Source organism: Echiichthys vipera (assembly GCF_963691815.1).
Source record: "Echiichthys vipera genome assembly, chromosome: 12".
NCBI lineage: Eukaryota > Metazoa > Chordata > Actinopteri > Perciformes > Trachinidae > Echiichthys > Echiichthys vipera.
In genome coordinates this window covers 12,372,937-12,387,961 of record NC_139837.1, presented here as the reverse complement: position 1 = coordinate 12,387,961, position 15,025 = coordinate 12,372,937, and the positions used below count along the sequence as shown (strand labels likewise).

Here is a 15,025-nt window from a genome sequence, read left to right as displayed (position 1 = left end):
AGGGATGATTTGGGAGCTTTAAATACAGCTAGGGGATTTGCATCATTCAGAGACCCTGACTCCTAAGACAGGGATCTAAGTACCACCTGCAAGACAGGGATTCACCCCTGGAACACTTTGGACGGATCTACCTGGACAGATGCAGTCAGCCATTTTTTTTTTAACTACTCATTTTTGAGGCACCTTCCTTTGGTGCCCTTGGCCTAGCTGGCTCCATGCAACCTGACAAAAACATCATACATGCTTTCTTTTATTTCTCAACAATGTGAACATGCTAGGCTGGTTATAGGACAGATCTTCATCTTCATTCACATGAAGTTGAATCTGTAAAAAAAAAATAGGACACTGCTTTAAAAAAGACAACTTCCACTATGATTCTTTTGATGATTTGGAGCAGACTAGTTTTGAAGGCCAAGTCAGTTCCCTACAATACACTGCTGAAAAGGATATTGTATTTTCTTTGTATGATAGTGTTATAGATGTTGTGTGCCTACGCTGCCAATACAAAAGTTCTGGTTCTAGTTTTGATGTGCCCCACTGAATACAACCCATGTTGCACCATGGGGAAACCAATTCGCGCAGCAGAACTATTGGAAACATCACCGCTAACAAACAATAACAGTGTGAAAGAGAAAGAAAACAAGGGGACTGCGATAAACAAACCACATGAACCCAAGTGAGATAAAAAAAATAAATAAAAAAAAGCTTCTACACAGAGACCAGGGAGGAGGCAAAGAAAGCCATCAGTCCAGAGTTGGCTGGTGGGACTGAGAGAACAGAGTTCGAAATGACTTGAGCGACGACTGGCAAAATGAGGCATCACAGACTGTACGAGCTGAATTTGACAGGCGGCCTTTGGGCTCTCTAAACGCTGAGCTCTACACAATCCTATTTTCCTGCCCAAACACTGGGACACAGTCGCTGGAGAGGCAGAGATGAAAGCACTGTGTGTATGTGTGTTCCCACTTCGCAGATGTTGAAGCTTGGCCTTGGTAATACCCCTGGGGAAGTTCAGCAACTACTGTGGGTGGACAATAAACTGTATAATGTGGAGTATGTGCGAGAGACAAAGGCACAGAGTGGCAGAGAGACGGCGTGCATAAGTCTCAATCACCATTGGACCTTTGGAGATGCAGGGTCCTAACTGCCGCTTCTCTACAATCCCACAGGCATATGCACACACAAAAACATCTACACACATATGCACACATCTGCATTTCCTTGCCTCTCTGTAAGGGGATTAAGGAGACCTTCAAAGAGAGGCAGAGAGATTGGCCAGGGGCCTGCGGGGTCCCTCTTCTTGCCACTGGAGGACCGGGGCAGATTAAAACTGCCCGAGCTTCACAGACTGCCTCGTTACCCGCCTCCTCTTTCTGCACACTATATTAAGACACTTGAAAAGCCCCCAGAGGAGCCAAGCACAACCAGGTGGATTAGGAAGAAGGCTATTTCACAAAGATGTGAGGGACCTTGGTGGTTAGGGACTGACATGCATGTGTATGTGTGAACTGAAATTAAAAAAGGACAGTACACGTGAACAAGGCAATTTTGTAAGTGGTGCAGAGGGCTTGTGTACATAGAATACACCTTCACTGGGGATCTCGGCTGACTAGAAAATCTAAATGAAGGAGGCAAGAAAAGATACAGGACTAATTCCCCTTAGAGGGAAGAAATGAAAGAGGTGGATTAGGAACAGGATGATGTTTTAAGAAGGAATAAGGGAAGACAGAACTCAAGAGAGTGTAAGAGAGAATGTGATAATTGTGGTGTAATGAAACTAAGGTTTGGTTCAGGACAATGGACGACAAGTTTTCAAACTTGAAGACACACCAACAATAAGTGACTAGTCACCAGTCTGCTTCAATCTCACCTGACATTTGGGCTTGTTGAATTAGTCAGACATAACCACGTGTGTTCTACTTTCTTTAAGTGATGAATTGCTGCGCGATTAATCATTGTTGATACAAATTTAATGTATATTCATTGGTTCCATATGTGCAGATATTTTTATAATTTTCATGCCTCAAGCCGGTACATTCATTCATTCATCTTCAACCGCTTGTCCCTGTCATGGGGGGGCTGGAGCCGATCCAAGCCAACATCGGGCGTGAGGCGGGGTACACACTGGACAAGATGCCAGTCTATCGCAGGGCACATAGAGACGCACAGAGACAGACAACCATTCACACCTACGGGCAATTTTAGAGTCATCAATTAACCTAACAAGTGCATGTCTTTTTGGATTGTGGGAGGAAACCGGAGAACCCGGAGAAAACCCACGCAGACACGGGGAGAACATGCAAACTCCATGACATGTACAGTAGCAAATGCATGTCATGTGCTACTCTCTTTCTCCCCCCGCTTTGCCACAATGACAGCGTGATAAAACAAGTGAGGAAAGGTGAGTAAGAAGATGAAAGGTGCCATTTAACACAAATATTATTGCAATCTGAATCTTTTCCCCACTGAGTTTTCATCATTTCCTGTGGCCGGCACCACGAGCAGACTCCAGATGATGAGCGAACAGCAGGCAGAGAGGAATTCAAAGTCACACTGCCTCTTTCCTTCTTCTTATGTCACCATGTGTACACATTTCTGAAACCCCACAACTAATGAGCATACTAGAGGTCTGCCACTGGGGAATCTAAATTAAACACAATTAGCCCCATGATCACAAAGTCACTGCAATAAACTGTTTCTTTGTTGGGACGCTTTAAATTTGCTTAAGTTATCGCATGACTATAAGTATTTTCTTAAATGGCATTCAGCTTTGTCCAATCAAGCCTGCCGCAGACCAAGTCTCTCCATACTGGCCAGGAAATTAAACAGAAGGACAAGACTAGGGAAGGTGGCCAGGCTTAGGCAGGTTGTTGCCTACAGGGGTACTGTTTCTTTAGGGTTAGAACCACCTGTCTGCCTCCACAGGAGAGCCATAGAGCTGGCGATGAGCAATGACAGGCAGATGGAGATGTGGATGGGGAGGAAAGGCAGGGGAGGAACCCTCGGGCCAAGACCAGACCATGTCCCTCCTGTCAGGTCTGAGCTAAAAAGAAAGAAGCTTAATAGTTACCGTACGCAGCAATAAAAAGCTTAGACTGGAGGAATGTGTGACTTGGGAGTCATTCAAATTAGGTTGAAACTAGTAAAAACAAAGGCTTTTTGTGCCACATCCTGTCCCGAAATCTATATCAAACATATAATATATATACAATATATATATATATATATATATATATATATATATATATATATACATGTGGTTTGTTTATATATATCAGTGACTGTCGTGTTTTTTGTGTGACTGGCATTATTGATAGACAGCTCCAGCCTGTTCTGTAGTTTGTAACCTGTGTGTTGTTAAAAGGATGTGGTGGCCTTCAGGTAACTGCAGATACAGTAATGGAAGAGTGGTGAATTTCTTGTCCCCTCAGTCATCCAGAGAGAGAAAGAGAGCAGCAGACAGCAAGAGAAAGGGCAAATACACAATAAAGAAAAAAAAAAGAAAGGATAAAGGAGAGACATTGAGAGAGAGGAAAGATTTGTAGAAATACTGCAAGGGAAAAACAGAGAAGAAAGAAAGAAGTACAAGGGATTAAGTGTGCACCTTTTACTGTAGGTGCCATATTTGGTGGTAGGAAAAAAGGGAATAAAAGTTATGTGAAAAAAAATAAGCAAAATACACAATATATCTTGACCACCCTGGTCTTCTCAAGTGATTTACCAAAGAGCACAATTGTGAGCTGGAAAATGGAAAATATTATCTTTTGTCCTCTCTGAGGTAAGGCTTGGGTAAAAATATCTTCCAGATTCTTCTGCCAATAAAGTGTGTGTTCTCCTGTGTGGGTCTTCTGTGTACTGTGACTGGTTGCATGCATGCTTATTTTTCAACTCAATCTGTACTGGGATGCCAGTCAGGGTCCTGCTTAAGCCCACTTTTAGGTGTTTGAATATAATGCCAACATTCTGGCTTGAGTAATTAATTAAATTAATTAATTGTTGTTTTGGTGTCTTGAGTGCAGTTGAAGAGTGGCTGCTGGACTTAGGCTGTTCATGAAAAAGGCTGTTAGTGGGGTATGTATAAACGTAGACATGTATGCTTGAGTAAATACCGTTTCAGTTGACATGACCAATCACAGTCACTTCTCACGCATTAACCAATCCAATGACATGCAGCAGTAATCATTATTGACATAAGTGTCGGAAAAGCCACATCTGTTTCCTGTGGTAAAACGGTTTAAGTGGTCAATTACAATTACCCACTTATCACCTCTAGATCATTAATCAGAAGTGATTTATACATCACACAGTTTTAGTGTTTGCTGTCCTCTGCTCTCCTGGTTAGAGAGTTTCAATAGCGGTCAGTGAAGTACCTGTCTCGAATGTGTTAGCAAGGCATATGAGAACCAAAAGGCTGGATAAATGAGCCCAAACTGTGTAAGGATTTGTAGATGGATAATGATAAAAGTGGAGGACAAGAGGATGGCTGGGTGTCAAAGGTCTCACTGCCTCCAGGAAGTTCCAATCTCTACTGCTTGAGAGTTATTACATGCACAAACTGCACACACATACTAGAGGCAAAGTAAGAAAACAGCAGAACACCACTGAAGGAGGAGCACCGTGATGCAGGTTTGCCGTCTCAAGTAGAGGTCGCCAAGTCAAGGAAGCCAATTAAAAAGATGATTAACATTCACAGGGAGATGCGGTGTCTACGTGCAAGCGGGATCACACACATACACACACACACACACGCACGCACGCACGCACGCACGCACGCACGCACGCACTGAACAGTGCAGTCCAGTCTGTTGTAACTGTGGTGTCCTGGGAGGTGGAGATCAGGAGGTTAATGTGATCCAATCCAACTCCTTCATTAGCCTGATGAAGGTAATAACCACCTAAAGGGACAGAGCGGCTACAAGGTTGACTAAAACGACCTACCTACTGCCTACCTGTAAGGGCTCTAAGTCTACTTGAGCTGGCTGGCATAGTGACATAAATAGCTACTTTTGTCATTAATCACATTTAAATATGCAACAATGTACAATCCATGGGACACGAATAGATATTATAGCCTTTACCACATTGTGTTGTGTGTTTCTTTCACCGCCTTTCCTCTGCAGTTGTACTACACACTTCACAGCACAGTTAAGGGCAATAAACAAGATGGTGTGGGGTAATCAAAGATGTTCAGGAATGATAGAAAACATGCTAGTTTCATAACACCTCAACTTGTTTTCCATTTCAGGAACCAAAGAAAAACTCCCACATAGTATGATCACAATGTTGCAGTTTCAAGAAAATACATATCGTTGACACAAACCCTGTTGTAGACTATTGTGATTTGAAGTACTATTAGAATGTGTATCAAGTCAAAGTCATGCACCATCCAATGAGGTTCAATATGAAATATGAGCTTAGGTTCTTGTGGATATGGCTGATATCTTGCATGACAGAGGATGTTGGGGGAGGGGTTCGGAGTAGATTAAGAGTAAATAAGAGGAGAATGGTAGTGATAGGTAGACCTAACAGAGAATAAACATCATTAATTGGAGAGGCACACAAGGATGGATGCAGCCAGATGGTGTTTTGTACTCATTTGTCATACACTGCTGACAGAGAGAGGAGGACAGGGTGAGAGCTAGAAAGAGAGCAAGAACAAAAAGAGGTGTTTATCGATTGCAAAGTCAGTGCACCGCTGCCTAGAACAGACTTCTACTGTTTAAATCCAGCTCCACTTGTTCTGCATCATCTTCTCTCTGTGCATGTGCCTTTCCTGTCCGAGTGGTTCTGATGGGGCTGCCATTGTAGCACTCTGCCAAGCCGGATGCATACTGGCGAGTACAGACACAACACCCCGCTGATCGCCAAACTTGGCGTCCATTAAGGTCCATCTGTCCGGCTTTTACAATAACACCATCTACTGTATACTCTTCCTCAAAGGTGGTCGAAAGCAGAGTGAACGAGGAGAGAATAACGAGAAAGAGAGATGAGGAGACAAAGAAGGCCCGGGGGAGTATGAGACAGGAATAAGAACAAAGGGGCGGGCGTACAGGTTTGCCCAAAAAATACACTTAATCATGGACTAGAAGCATTACTAGCACATGAGACTGGGGCCAAAAATGGCAACGGGTGGAGAGCTCTCACTTTGCTATCCACTGCCAAGGCATTCATAAAAAAGGAAAGTGGAGCAATGAAACCATCTCATAATTTAAAAAATGTCCACTAGAAATGTTCAAGTGAAAAATACCAAAAATAGAACTTCAAAAAGGGGCAATAAAAGGATTTAAAGGAAGCAGTAAGGTGACCCAAGAGTGCAGGACTTGGTTCCCACCATGTTGCAAATGAGTAGCGCTTAAGGCCGCTGGTCTGCTCAGACTGCTACCATGTTCACTTTGTTCTCGGCAATGACAAGTTTCATTCAGGGAGACATGCACTTGGCTCTCCATGGCCAAAGCAGCCTTGTGCTGTTCTCCTTTCAAACCTAACCTTTTCTTGCTACTTGTGTGTTTAGCGTCGGCGCTTTTGTGTGTGTGTGTGTACCTCTCTTAATGTACTGTAGGTGCCTTGCGGCGAGTGCCTGCCATCACTGCATTGAATCAAATTTGGGAACAATGTAGATAGCTTTGTCTGGAGCTTCCTTTATCAGGCAATCTCACATAACTTAAATAGCATGATGTGACTTTAGATCTCACTATAAACCTGTAGGAACCTATTGAAGAGTTAAGATCTTATGAAATCAAAAAAATGATTTGCTTTACAGCAGTCCCTTTAGGTAGAATAATAATATTCACATAGACCAGAATCAACAGACTTTTCACCAGAGTAAAAATCCTGTAAGTAGCTGACTTATCACTACAGAGCATAAAAATATGCTCTCTCAGAAGGCACGGAGTGCTGTACTGGGGGTTTGTTTCCAGGGTAACGTGTTTATATTGACATTTTAAGATTTAGCCTGCTTAGGATTTTTACAGTGCAACTCGCAGTGTGCAATGCGACAGAATTATATCCTTCATTTTATAGATCAGCAACATCATAACTGAAAAAATAATTCAAAGGTCAAAGCAATTGCGTTTATCAAACTAGAAATATCACTTAAAAAGACAAATGACAGATAAAGAGAAATGCAGAATGGCTTAAGGGACCAGAATATCAGTATGCTGCTAAAACCTGGCTAGAGTGTACCAGGTTCAGCATGAAAAAAATGGTGTAGTTTAATTGCAATTACAGTTACAGTATGCCTGTTAACCAGTCGAGAAAGGCCAGCTTGTCAGGTTCTTATCAGAACGCAAAAGGCTACCAAAATATAAAAGTTACCTTACTTTGTAGCTAGTCCCTAGTGTTAGTGTTTCCTGTCCATGCTTGTGCTGTGTTTTATGTTGTTGTTTTTTTTTATTTTTAACAAATAAAAGGCCAGCTTGATACAAAGTTATATAAATATATGACAACCAACCTGCATACAGTTGCCATGCCAGGTCTTACTACACAACAGAAGAATCTCTGTGTTCACCATCCAAATATGGTTTGACACTCGGCAGAAGATCACTGATAACATATGGAGGTAATTAAGATGGATTTGGACTTAAGCTGGTGTCTGTTTACACAAGTTAACGGAGAGCTGATTCTTATTCGTGAATGTAATATTGTACAAAATCATTGCATACCCAGGTCAGGTGTTCTGTCTGTCTAACAACTGGCCAGGGTCTGTCGTAAATATGGACAATACCTGCCTACAAGCCAATCATTCTTGCTCTCTAGCCCGTCTAGGGACAGAAAGGGGAAGTAGAATGTGCCAGTCAGGGTTTATGCATACACCTCTGCAAGCATGAGAGTGGAGGTTACTTAAAGTGCAGAGGGGCTCTGCCGCTGGCTCCGTTTGAGGGCCTTAACCAAGGACTCAAGGGATGAGCGGAGCATTTTAGTGAGTGTTTATACGTGCATGCATGTGGAAATATTTTTCTGAGCATGCGCGTGTGTGTGTGTGTGTATTGAAACACACACACACACACACACACACACTGGGGCAGGCTCAGTGGAGTAAATCCACACTTGAAAGAGTAGCTCAATCAAGCTCTCCCGCCCATCTCTCTCACTCCCTCTGTCTCTCTCATCTTGCCGATGTTCTTTTGCTCCCAGTTCATGGAGAGTTGAAGAGTTCACAGGACTAGGGAGCAAAGAGCGTTACAGCGGGCAGGGATGAACACATCAGTACAGTACCCTCTTCCAACTGTCAATCAATCTCTTAGTAAAACTACTCAATATTTGCCAGACTAACATGTCAACCACTCAATAATTGATGATTCAGCCATAAATTCAACCAAAATATACTTACAACATACATATATATACAATTATCTTACCAAATACACTATAAGTCTGACTGTTACATCACCGTGAGTTTAAGTTGAAGCTCAAGTATAGTTTTTTTTCCCCTAACAGACATCCTGGCTCTTAATCCCAAGTCAGTCAATTATGAGATCATTTAAGCAAAACTTTAAGCCTTTGACTTCAATTTACCACCAGCTTTGCAACCAAAACAACGTTTTGGTTATCACTCTATTCTCCCTCTTTGTTTAATTTCTGCAGCTCAGTCCTCTCCAATGACAACTGAAGCCTGTTCCTTGAAAGGAATAAAAAGCATGACCTCACATTTTGTTTCCTGTGCAATTTAATAAAGGAAATTTTACGCTGCCAAATGTGGAGAAGATGCCCTACATTAGAACAGTGCGTTCGCAGCATGTCTATACTTTAATCCAATCTAGTTTAGCATGATAAAGGGCATTACTGTCAGCAAGCTTTACTGCTCACACACGTGTGTGTGTGTGTGTGTGTGTGTGTGTGTGTGTGTGTATGCACATGCATGTAACAACATGAAGAAAATATAGTGCCCTAAGGGGTTCACGGGTAGATAGTGCAGCAGCCAAAACATTCATCGTCAGGATTACTGGACACTTATTCTGCCATGCTGACACTCTGTCACTTCGATTGACATTCGTTTGTCATACCCTGGACCAGTGCCACTGAGATAATGTACATTAAGAATGTGGCCCCTAATGTTAGCAGAATGAAAAACCAGATCTATAGAAACCTAAACTGGATTTATTTCTCTGATCAATACAAAATAATCTGATATTGATGCAAGGACCAAAATATGTTCAAAAGAAATTAGTAGTTTATAATATATTTTGGAGTGATACGTTTTAATGTTTGTAATATATATATTTATTATATTTATTACCAGGCATGTATGCATTTTGTGTTATTCATGACATGAGAATTAAAGCATTTACAGGTGAATACACCCAATGTATATCTAATGGAGGGATCTTTCATATTATTCAAACGAACAAATATGCCTTATTGAAGAAAAATTGTCTATGGTGGATTGCAATTGGTCATTATTTAGCTATAAAATTCTTATTTGAACTAAAGGTAGAGTTAAACTTTTTATAAGGAAGATTTCATTAGTACCTCACAAGAGCTTGAAGTTGCTTTCTTGTGTGTGAGGAAAAAAGGGGGAGCATCTCTTTAATCCAATAAGCGGTTCAGGTGCTAAATCACCACACCATCTTTGATGCGCTTGTCAGGCTTCAAAATGAATAGATTTCAAGAAAAGTGAGGACGCTATTTTTGTGACACTCGCTCAGATGAGTGTTAGCTGCCAAGAGCTGTCATTGACTTAAAAGGACGCCGAAAGGGTTTCTGTTGTATATGTCAACACGTGTGTTAACAGTGACTCATTCTGCATCACTCTTTAGAAAATTGCTGCTTCCAGGGGCGGTTCCATCTGCAAGTTTCTTCATATTTGAGCGTGTGTGTGTGTGAGTGTCAATATCCTCTGTGTACAAATACAGGCTGCGGAGAGCTGAAACATCCCTGCTCTCTGAAACAAAACAAGTGCCCGAAGAAGTGACAGGCAGGCTGAAGCAATCCTTAAACAAGAGGGCATAAATTGTAGTGTTTTTCACATTGTCAGGCTGGGCTTAGGCCTCGCTGAAACAGGCAGGGAGAAATGATCATACTAGACAGGAGACTCGGGCATGATGGCACCTCTTGTGACAGACTTTACATCCATAACTGTTGCTGTATTAGACATGTTTGTTACAGAACTACTCACCATTCTCTACAATTTGTGTATTTGCTAATAATAACTAAAGGAGGTCATACTGCTTGAGGTGCAACTTGCCCAGTGTTTGCAGAAAGCGACATAATTCTGCTACCAAGTTATGATACATTGTAATGTAGCTATATCTAGGTCAAACATTCCCGCATTTTTTCCTCCCAATGAGAAAACATGTAAATGAAATACTGTAATAAAATAAAAATAAAATTCTGTATTTACAGGGTAAAGGGCATGAATGGAAACAGCTTAACATTACAGTTCAAGTGACATTGCATCTCTTGTTTAACCTTGCAGGCTTGGCATTGGCTGTCCCCATTTCCACAGACCACCATGCCCTGTGTATTGCCACCTGATGGCAAATCTGGGCCTTCAGCTGCCCTGTCCACCTGGTTTCCGCAGTTAACAGGGAAAATACACGCATGCATGCCAAAAAACTATCAGCAGTCGTCACCAGTCGCACAGTGTAGGAGGAAGTTGAGGCATGGGGAGCGGAGATGAGATATGGCAGTCACAGGAGCCGTTTGCAGCTAGCTATGTTTTCCACTCCACTGGGGGTACAGCCAACCTGTTCCCCTGGTCTATATATGGAAGTAAACAGGATGCTAACAGTGGGAAAGCTGTGGTGTTCCATATGTAGCTACATTATTTTTTTTTGGGGGGGGGGCCTAGAAAGACCTCTCTCAGCACTACTAAATCAAAGCTTTACCACGTCCTTGGTGTCAACTTTCTTGGAAACTCAAATGCTGTTACTTGTGGAGTGCATTACATATTTGATCAGGCCATAAGCAGCTACCGTTGTGCGTGATGTGTGTATATGAGCTTGCGTGTGGTATGTACTCACAGCAGGTACGAGGAGCTTCTTGACCTCCTCCACCGCTCTCCTCATCTTGATCTCAGCTCTGCCCTGTGTGTCTTCCACTGTGATCAGGACATGAAGGTCTTCGTTTAAGTGTTCCCAGTTTGGCTTCCCTCTGTTCTGCTCCTCCTGGACAGAGATAGAGAGAGAGCAAGAGAGAGATGGTGAGTGAATGTGACAGTGTGGGTGTGTTGGAGCACCGGTGCAGTAACACAGCGTATCAGAGGAAGCGGAGGCGAGAGGCAGGCATACACAGAGGACGACGGGGCCCTGTGAAGAGAAGTAGGATGGCAGGAGCGCCCCTTTAGTCAGCTATTTAGCTTTAACTTTGAAAGGACACACTTCTTTAATAGATCCCTCGCTTCACAGAGACAAAGACGACAGCGAGCCCTGCAGCAATTAATATTAGCGAAAGATGGATGGGTGGAGGGATCAGAGAAAGATGGATGGGGGTTGCCACACCAACTTAATGAGTAGGAATGCAATTATGGTACATGGATACAGTTCAAAGTGCAACAGGAGTGTTTGTGATGGTGTGGACCTCTGCCTCTGTATGTGTGTGGACAATGCTGTCTGGATAACAATAACTGATACATCTTTTCAACTAACCCAGACCTAGTTCTAGTGCTGGACTGGTGCTGGTTCACTGTTGGTTCAACTTGGGAACCTTCTCAGAACCCGTTTGGTTTTCCACAGGCTAGAGAGCCCAGAAACCATGTCATTACGTCACTGTATACGTCTGAGGTTTCCCCAGAAATGCTAACGCCCACTTCAAGCACAGCAACAACAATGGTGGACTGCAACACATTTGTACTGCTCATCTTGAATACAATGGATGATTTTGTTTGAGGAGAAAGGTAATTATCTAACACGTTTTGATTCTTATTGACACTGAATGTAAGATGTTAATGTTAGCCTTTGTTGGAAGCTAGCATTAGCGCTAGCAGGCTAACATTATCTAGCCTTACCTAGCACAGACTACTTGCAATTGATCATACTGCAGAAATTAATGATCCATTTATGTCTTTATGATTCATGTCTTTACTGGCAACGTCAAAATCAAATGACTGCAGCTGTGTTAAATGAAAACTACCCTTACAACAGACATGTACATGTTTATGTTTGCTTTCCGAGCTGTTAATGGTTCTTTGATTTTCTGAAAGGAACTGTTTAATTATTGTGCATAATTGAATAAACATTTTTCTTTTTAAAACTTAACTTAAACTGTGTTTCTCTGTTGATTAAGCACACCAAAGAAGACATGTCTCTTTAGAAAAGTTGTTAATTTTGAGAAAAAAAAGAACAATGAAATACACAAATTTTAAAATCACAACATTATTTGAAAGCACGCAAGAAGTGGTGCCGGTTTAAGACCAGCAAAGAGTTAGTGCTGCTCTGGGACCAGTTTCCCTGGCCGAGAGCCGGTTCTTTGGCTGTCCAAACAGGAAGAACTGGTTCAAGATTGGACACCGGCTCTGAACCAGCCCTCAAAATATCTTAGTCGAAAAGGGGTAGGAGGGTGTCAGAGGATTCAAAGGGTGCCAAATTGTAGCACTAGCAGTAACTGAAAGGCAAAATGGGCTGTATTCAAAACCAATATCATAGCCCAATAGCCTTTCAACGCAGTTAAGAAGGAAGCCATTTCAATATTTGAATTGAAAAAGCTGGGAAATGGTGCACAATGTTCGCCCAGTCAAATCTGTCTTTTGTGGTAAAAAGGGAAATGTAGAGACAAATACAGAGGAGCCTCAAATTTGCCTTTAAAAAAAAAACAGGCTTCTCCATTTTGCATAGCTACTTTCCTAACCCTTTCGGTTGCCCCACTGACACTAAATTCAGTGAGCAGGCACTAAGAGCGCTCTAAAATGCTTTTGAGGTTGTATCGCATGTCACTGTACAACCATGACAGTCAGCTGTTTGAAAGCTGACTACTTCCCCCTGGGGAGGGGAGTTGAGGTCTAGGTCATCTGAAACAGACAACCTCATTTTCTCTGATGTGTGACACCACATTAAAACACTGAAACAGGAATAAAATATAACAAAGGTAATATCTGGGGGGAAAAATGAATGTCCAAAATGAATGTAACTCAAAACCCATTTCCAATTCAGAATTGCAATTTCTTTTTCCAAAAAGGTCAGATTCTCAAGCAGTCAACTATATCCCGGTCTTCTCCCCTCCTGCTGTTGGTGCAGGTTTGTTCAGACTGTTGATGAACACTGTGTCGTTACCCCCGACCTTACAAACCACCCCAAATTCAGATCGCTGCTCATTTGTGAGTAGCCACTGTGAAGGTGTCTAATTACGAACAATGCATTGCAGTGATTTGCTGGGGGTCAACCCAGCATGATTTCAATACAGTCAATGAGCACCACACACACCCACACACACACCCACACTTAAATATGCCACTCTCGTTTCCCCTTTTCCACACAGGGGCGAGGGCCTAGTGTCAGGCCATTATTTCACCATGGCTGTTTGCTTATGGCCTATTAGGGGACATAGGGACTAGAAGGTGACTCAGCTTATTCTGGAGGGGAGACAGACAGGCCACAAGGGCTGCCTCTGAAAGCAGGGCACTTATCAAAGCAAATGATAAATGCATAAATGCATTTTATTAACAGATTCTTGCCCAAGTTGAATCCAACAAGATTAGTTAATCACATGTCTGTGTATGTGTGTGCTCTGGATTTTAGTTTAGTTACAATTGTGGGCAAAGAGATCTGGAAAAAGGCACACACTTGTATCCAAGCACGCATGCACACCCACACACACATCTCACACCAGCATGACTGCCTGTGAACAAGGTCACTGTGCGCCCTCTGCAAGAAAGTGACAGCATGACAAACAGGAGGGAAGGGTGAGAAAAGAGAAGGGAGGCGATGCAAGCGCTGAAGGGAATACTGTGAAGGCCTTTGAAGAGAATGTCCATGCTGGCCCACATCAAATGCCATGGCAATAATGACCACATACCAGAGGGTAATCGGTTTTGGCAAAATATGTAGCATGAATAAATAGCACAGACCCTGCATCTAGAGACAACATCTAAGAATAGGATCAGAGGGAAAGACTGCTTGTCAGTTATGTTGCCTGACTTCCATGGTCTGTACAGCACCTGTTTGCCTGCTGGCTTTCACACCCTTCAGCTTGAGCCCAATAAACTCTCAGGCCTCAATTTCCAACAAGGATGACACCATATGCAAAAAGGTGACAAAAATAGAAGACTGTCTTTTTCTTCTGAACCTTCCCTACCTTTTTTAGGTTGTACTAAAATCATGGAGTGGTTATCTGGTTGCTTGGTACTTTTTTATTGATCCTGTTGGTGCCATCATTTCACCTGCCCTCTTCCACAGGGAAGTTACACAGCCCCTCAAGCTGAAAGAGATGTATTGAATTGCTCAAGGGCACATAACAGGGTGCACATTTGCAGACACGGAGCTTTCAGTCCTTGGTATTGTGGCTGAAGGTCAGTCCTACTTAATATACCACCCTGCAGCCTCAATAGGGTTTTAGAAAACATGGCGCTACAATTTTGTCCTGCCAATGTTGCACTTTAACACTCATAAATGAAAAGGTTTGTCCCTTCTCCTTTGATCCTAAAGGACGTTCCCAACTGGGGTCAATGCAACTGAGGCTAAATACCACCACATCAAACAGGTGCAGTAGGGAGCTGCAGGGGCACGGAAGGACAAGAGAGAGCAGCCGGGGCTGTAAAGGAATGATAATGATTAAGAAATTAAATATTAAATGCAAAACAAAAACTAAACACAACTCCCTGAAAGAAAGAAATTGAAACTTATTCATGATTCTTGATTCTTTAGTTTTGGTCTTCTCGAATGCTTGCTTAGATCTCTCTTATTATAAAATGTAACACTATATGAAATGTCATAATGTAAGAGGACTAAGAGGACAGATTGAGAACTACAGAGAGAAATACTGAACTAGTCATATAAATGTCAGGATTATAGCTCTGTCTCGAAAAAGGAACCATATAACAGCACTCCTCAAAAGAGGAAATTATATCAATTATAGCCCCCAATAAACCATGTTT

At 42.3% G+C, this 15,025-nt stretch overlaps 1 protein-coding gene across 6 annotated transcripts in view; it reads right to left on the bottom strand.

The window, feature by feature from the left end:
- The window catches only part of qkia (QKI, KH domain containing, RNA binding a), a 76,624-nt gene that overhangs the window by 19,217 nt on the left and 42,382 nt on the right, over positions 1-15,025 (bottom strand). For all 6 annotated transcript variants that reach the window (XM_083924435.1, XM_083924438.1, XM_083924439.1 and 3 more), the window contains exon 4: positions 10,962-11,105. In XM_083924435.1, coding sequence (XP_083780561.1) covers positions 10,962-11,105 — 144 coding nt within the window. The remainder of the gene's footprint in view (positions 1-10,961; positions 11,106-15,025) is intronic.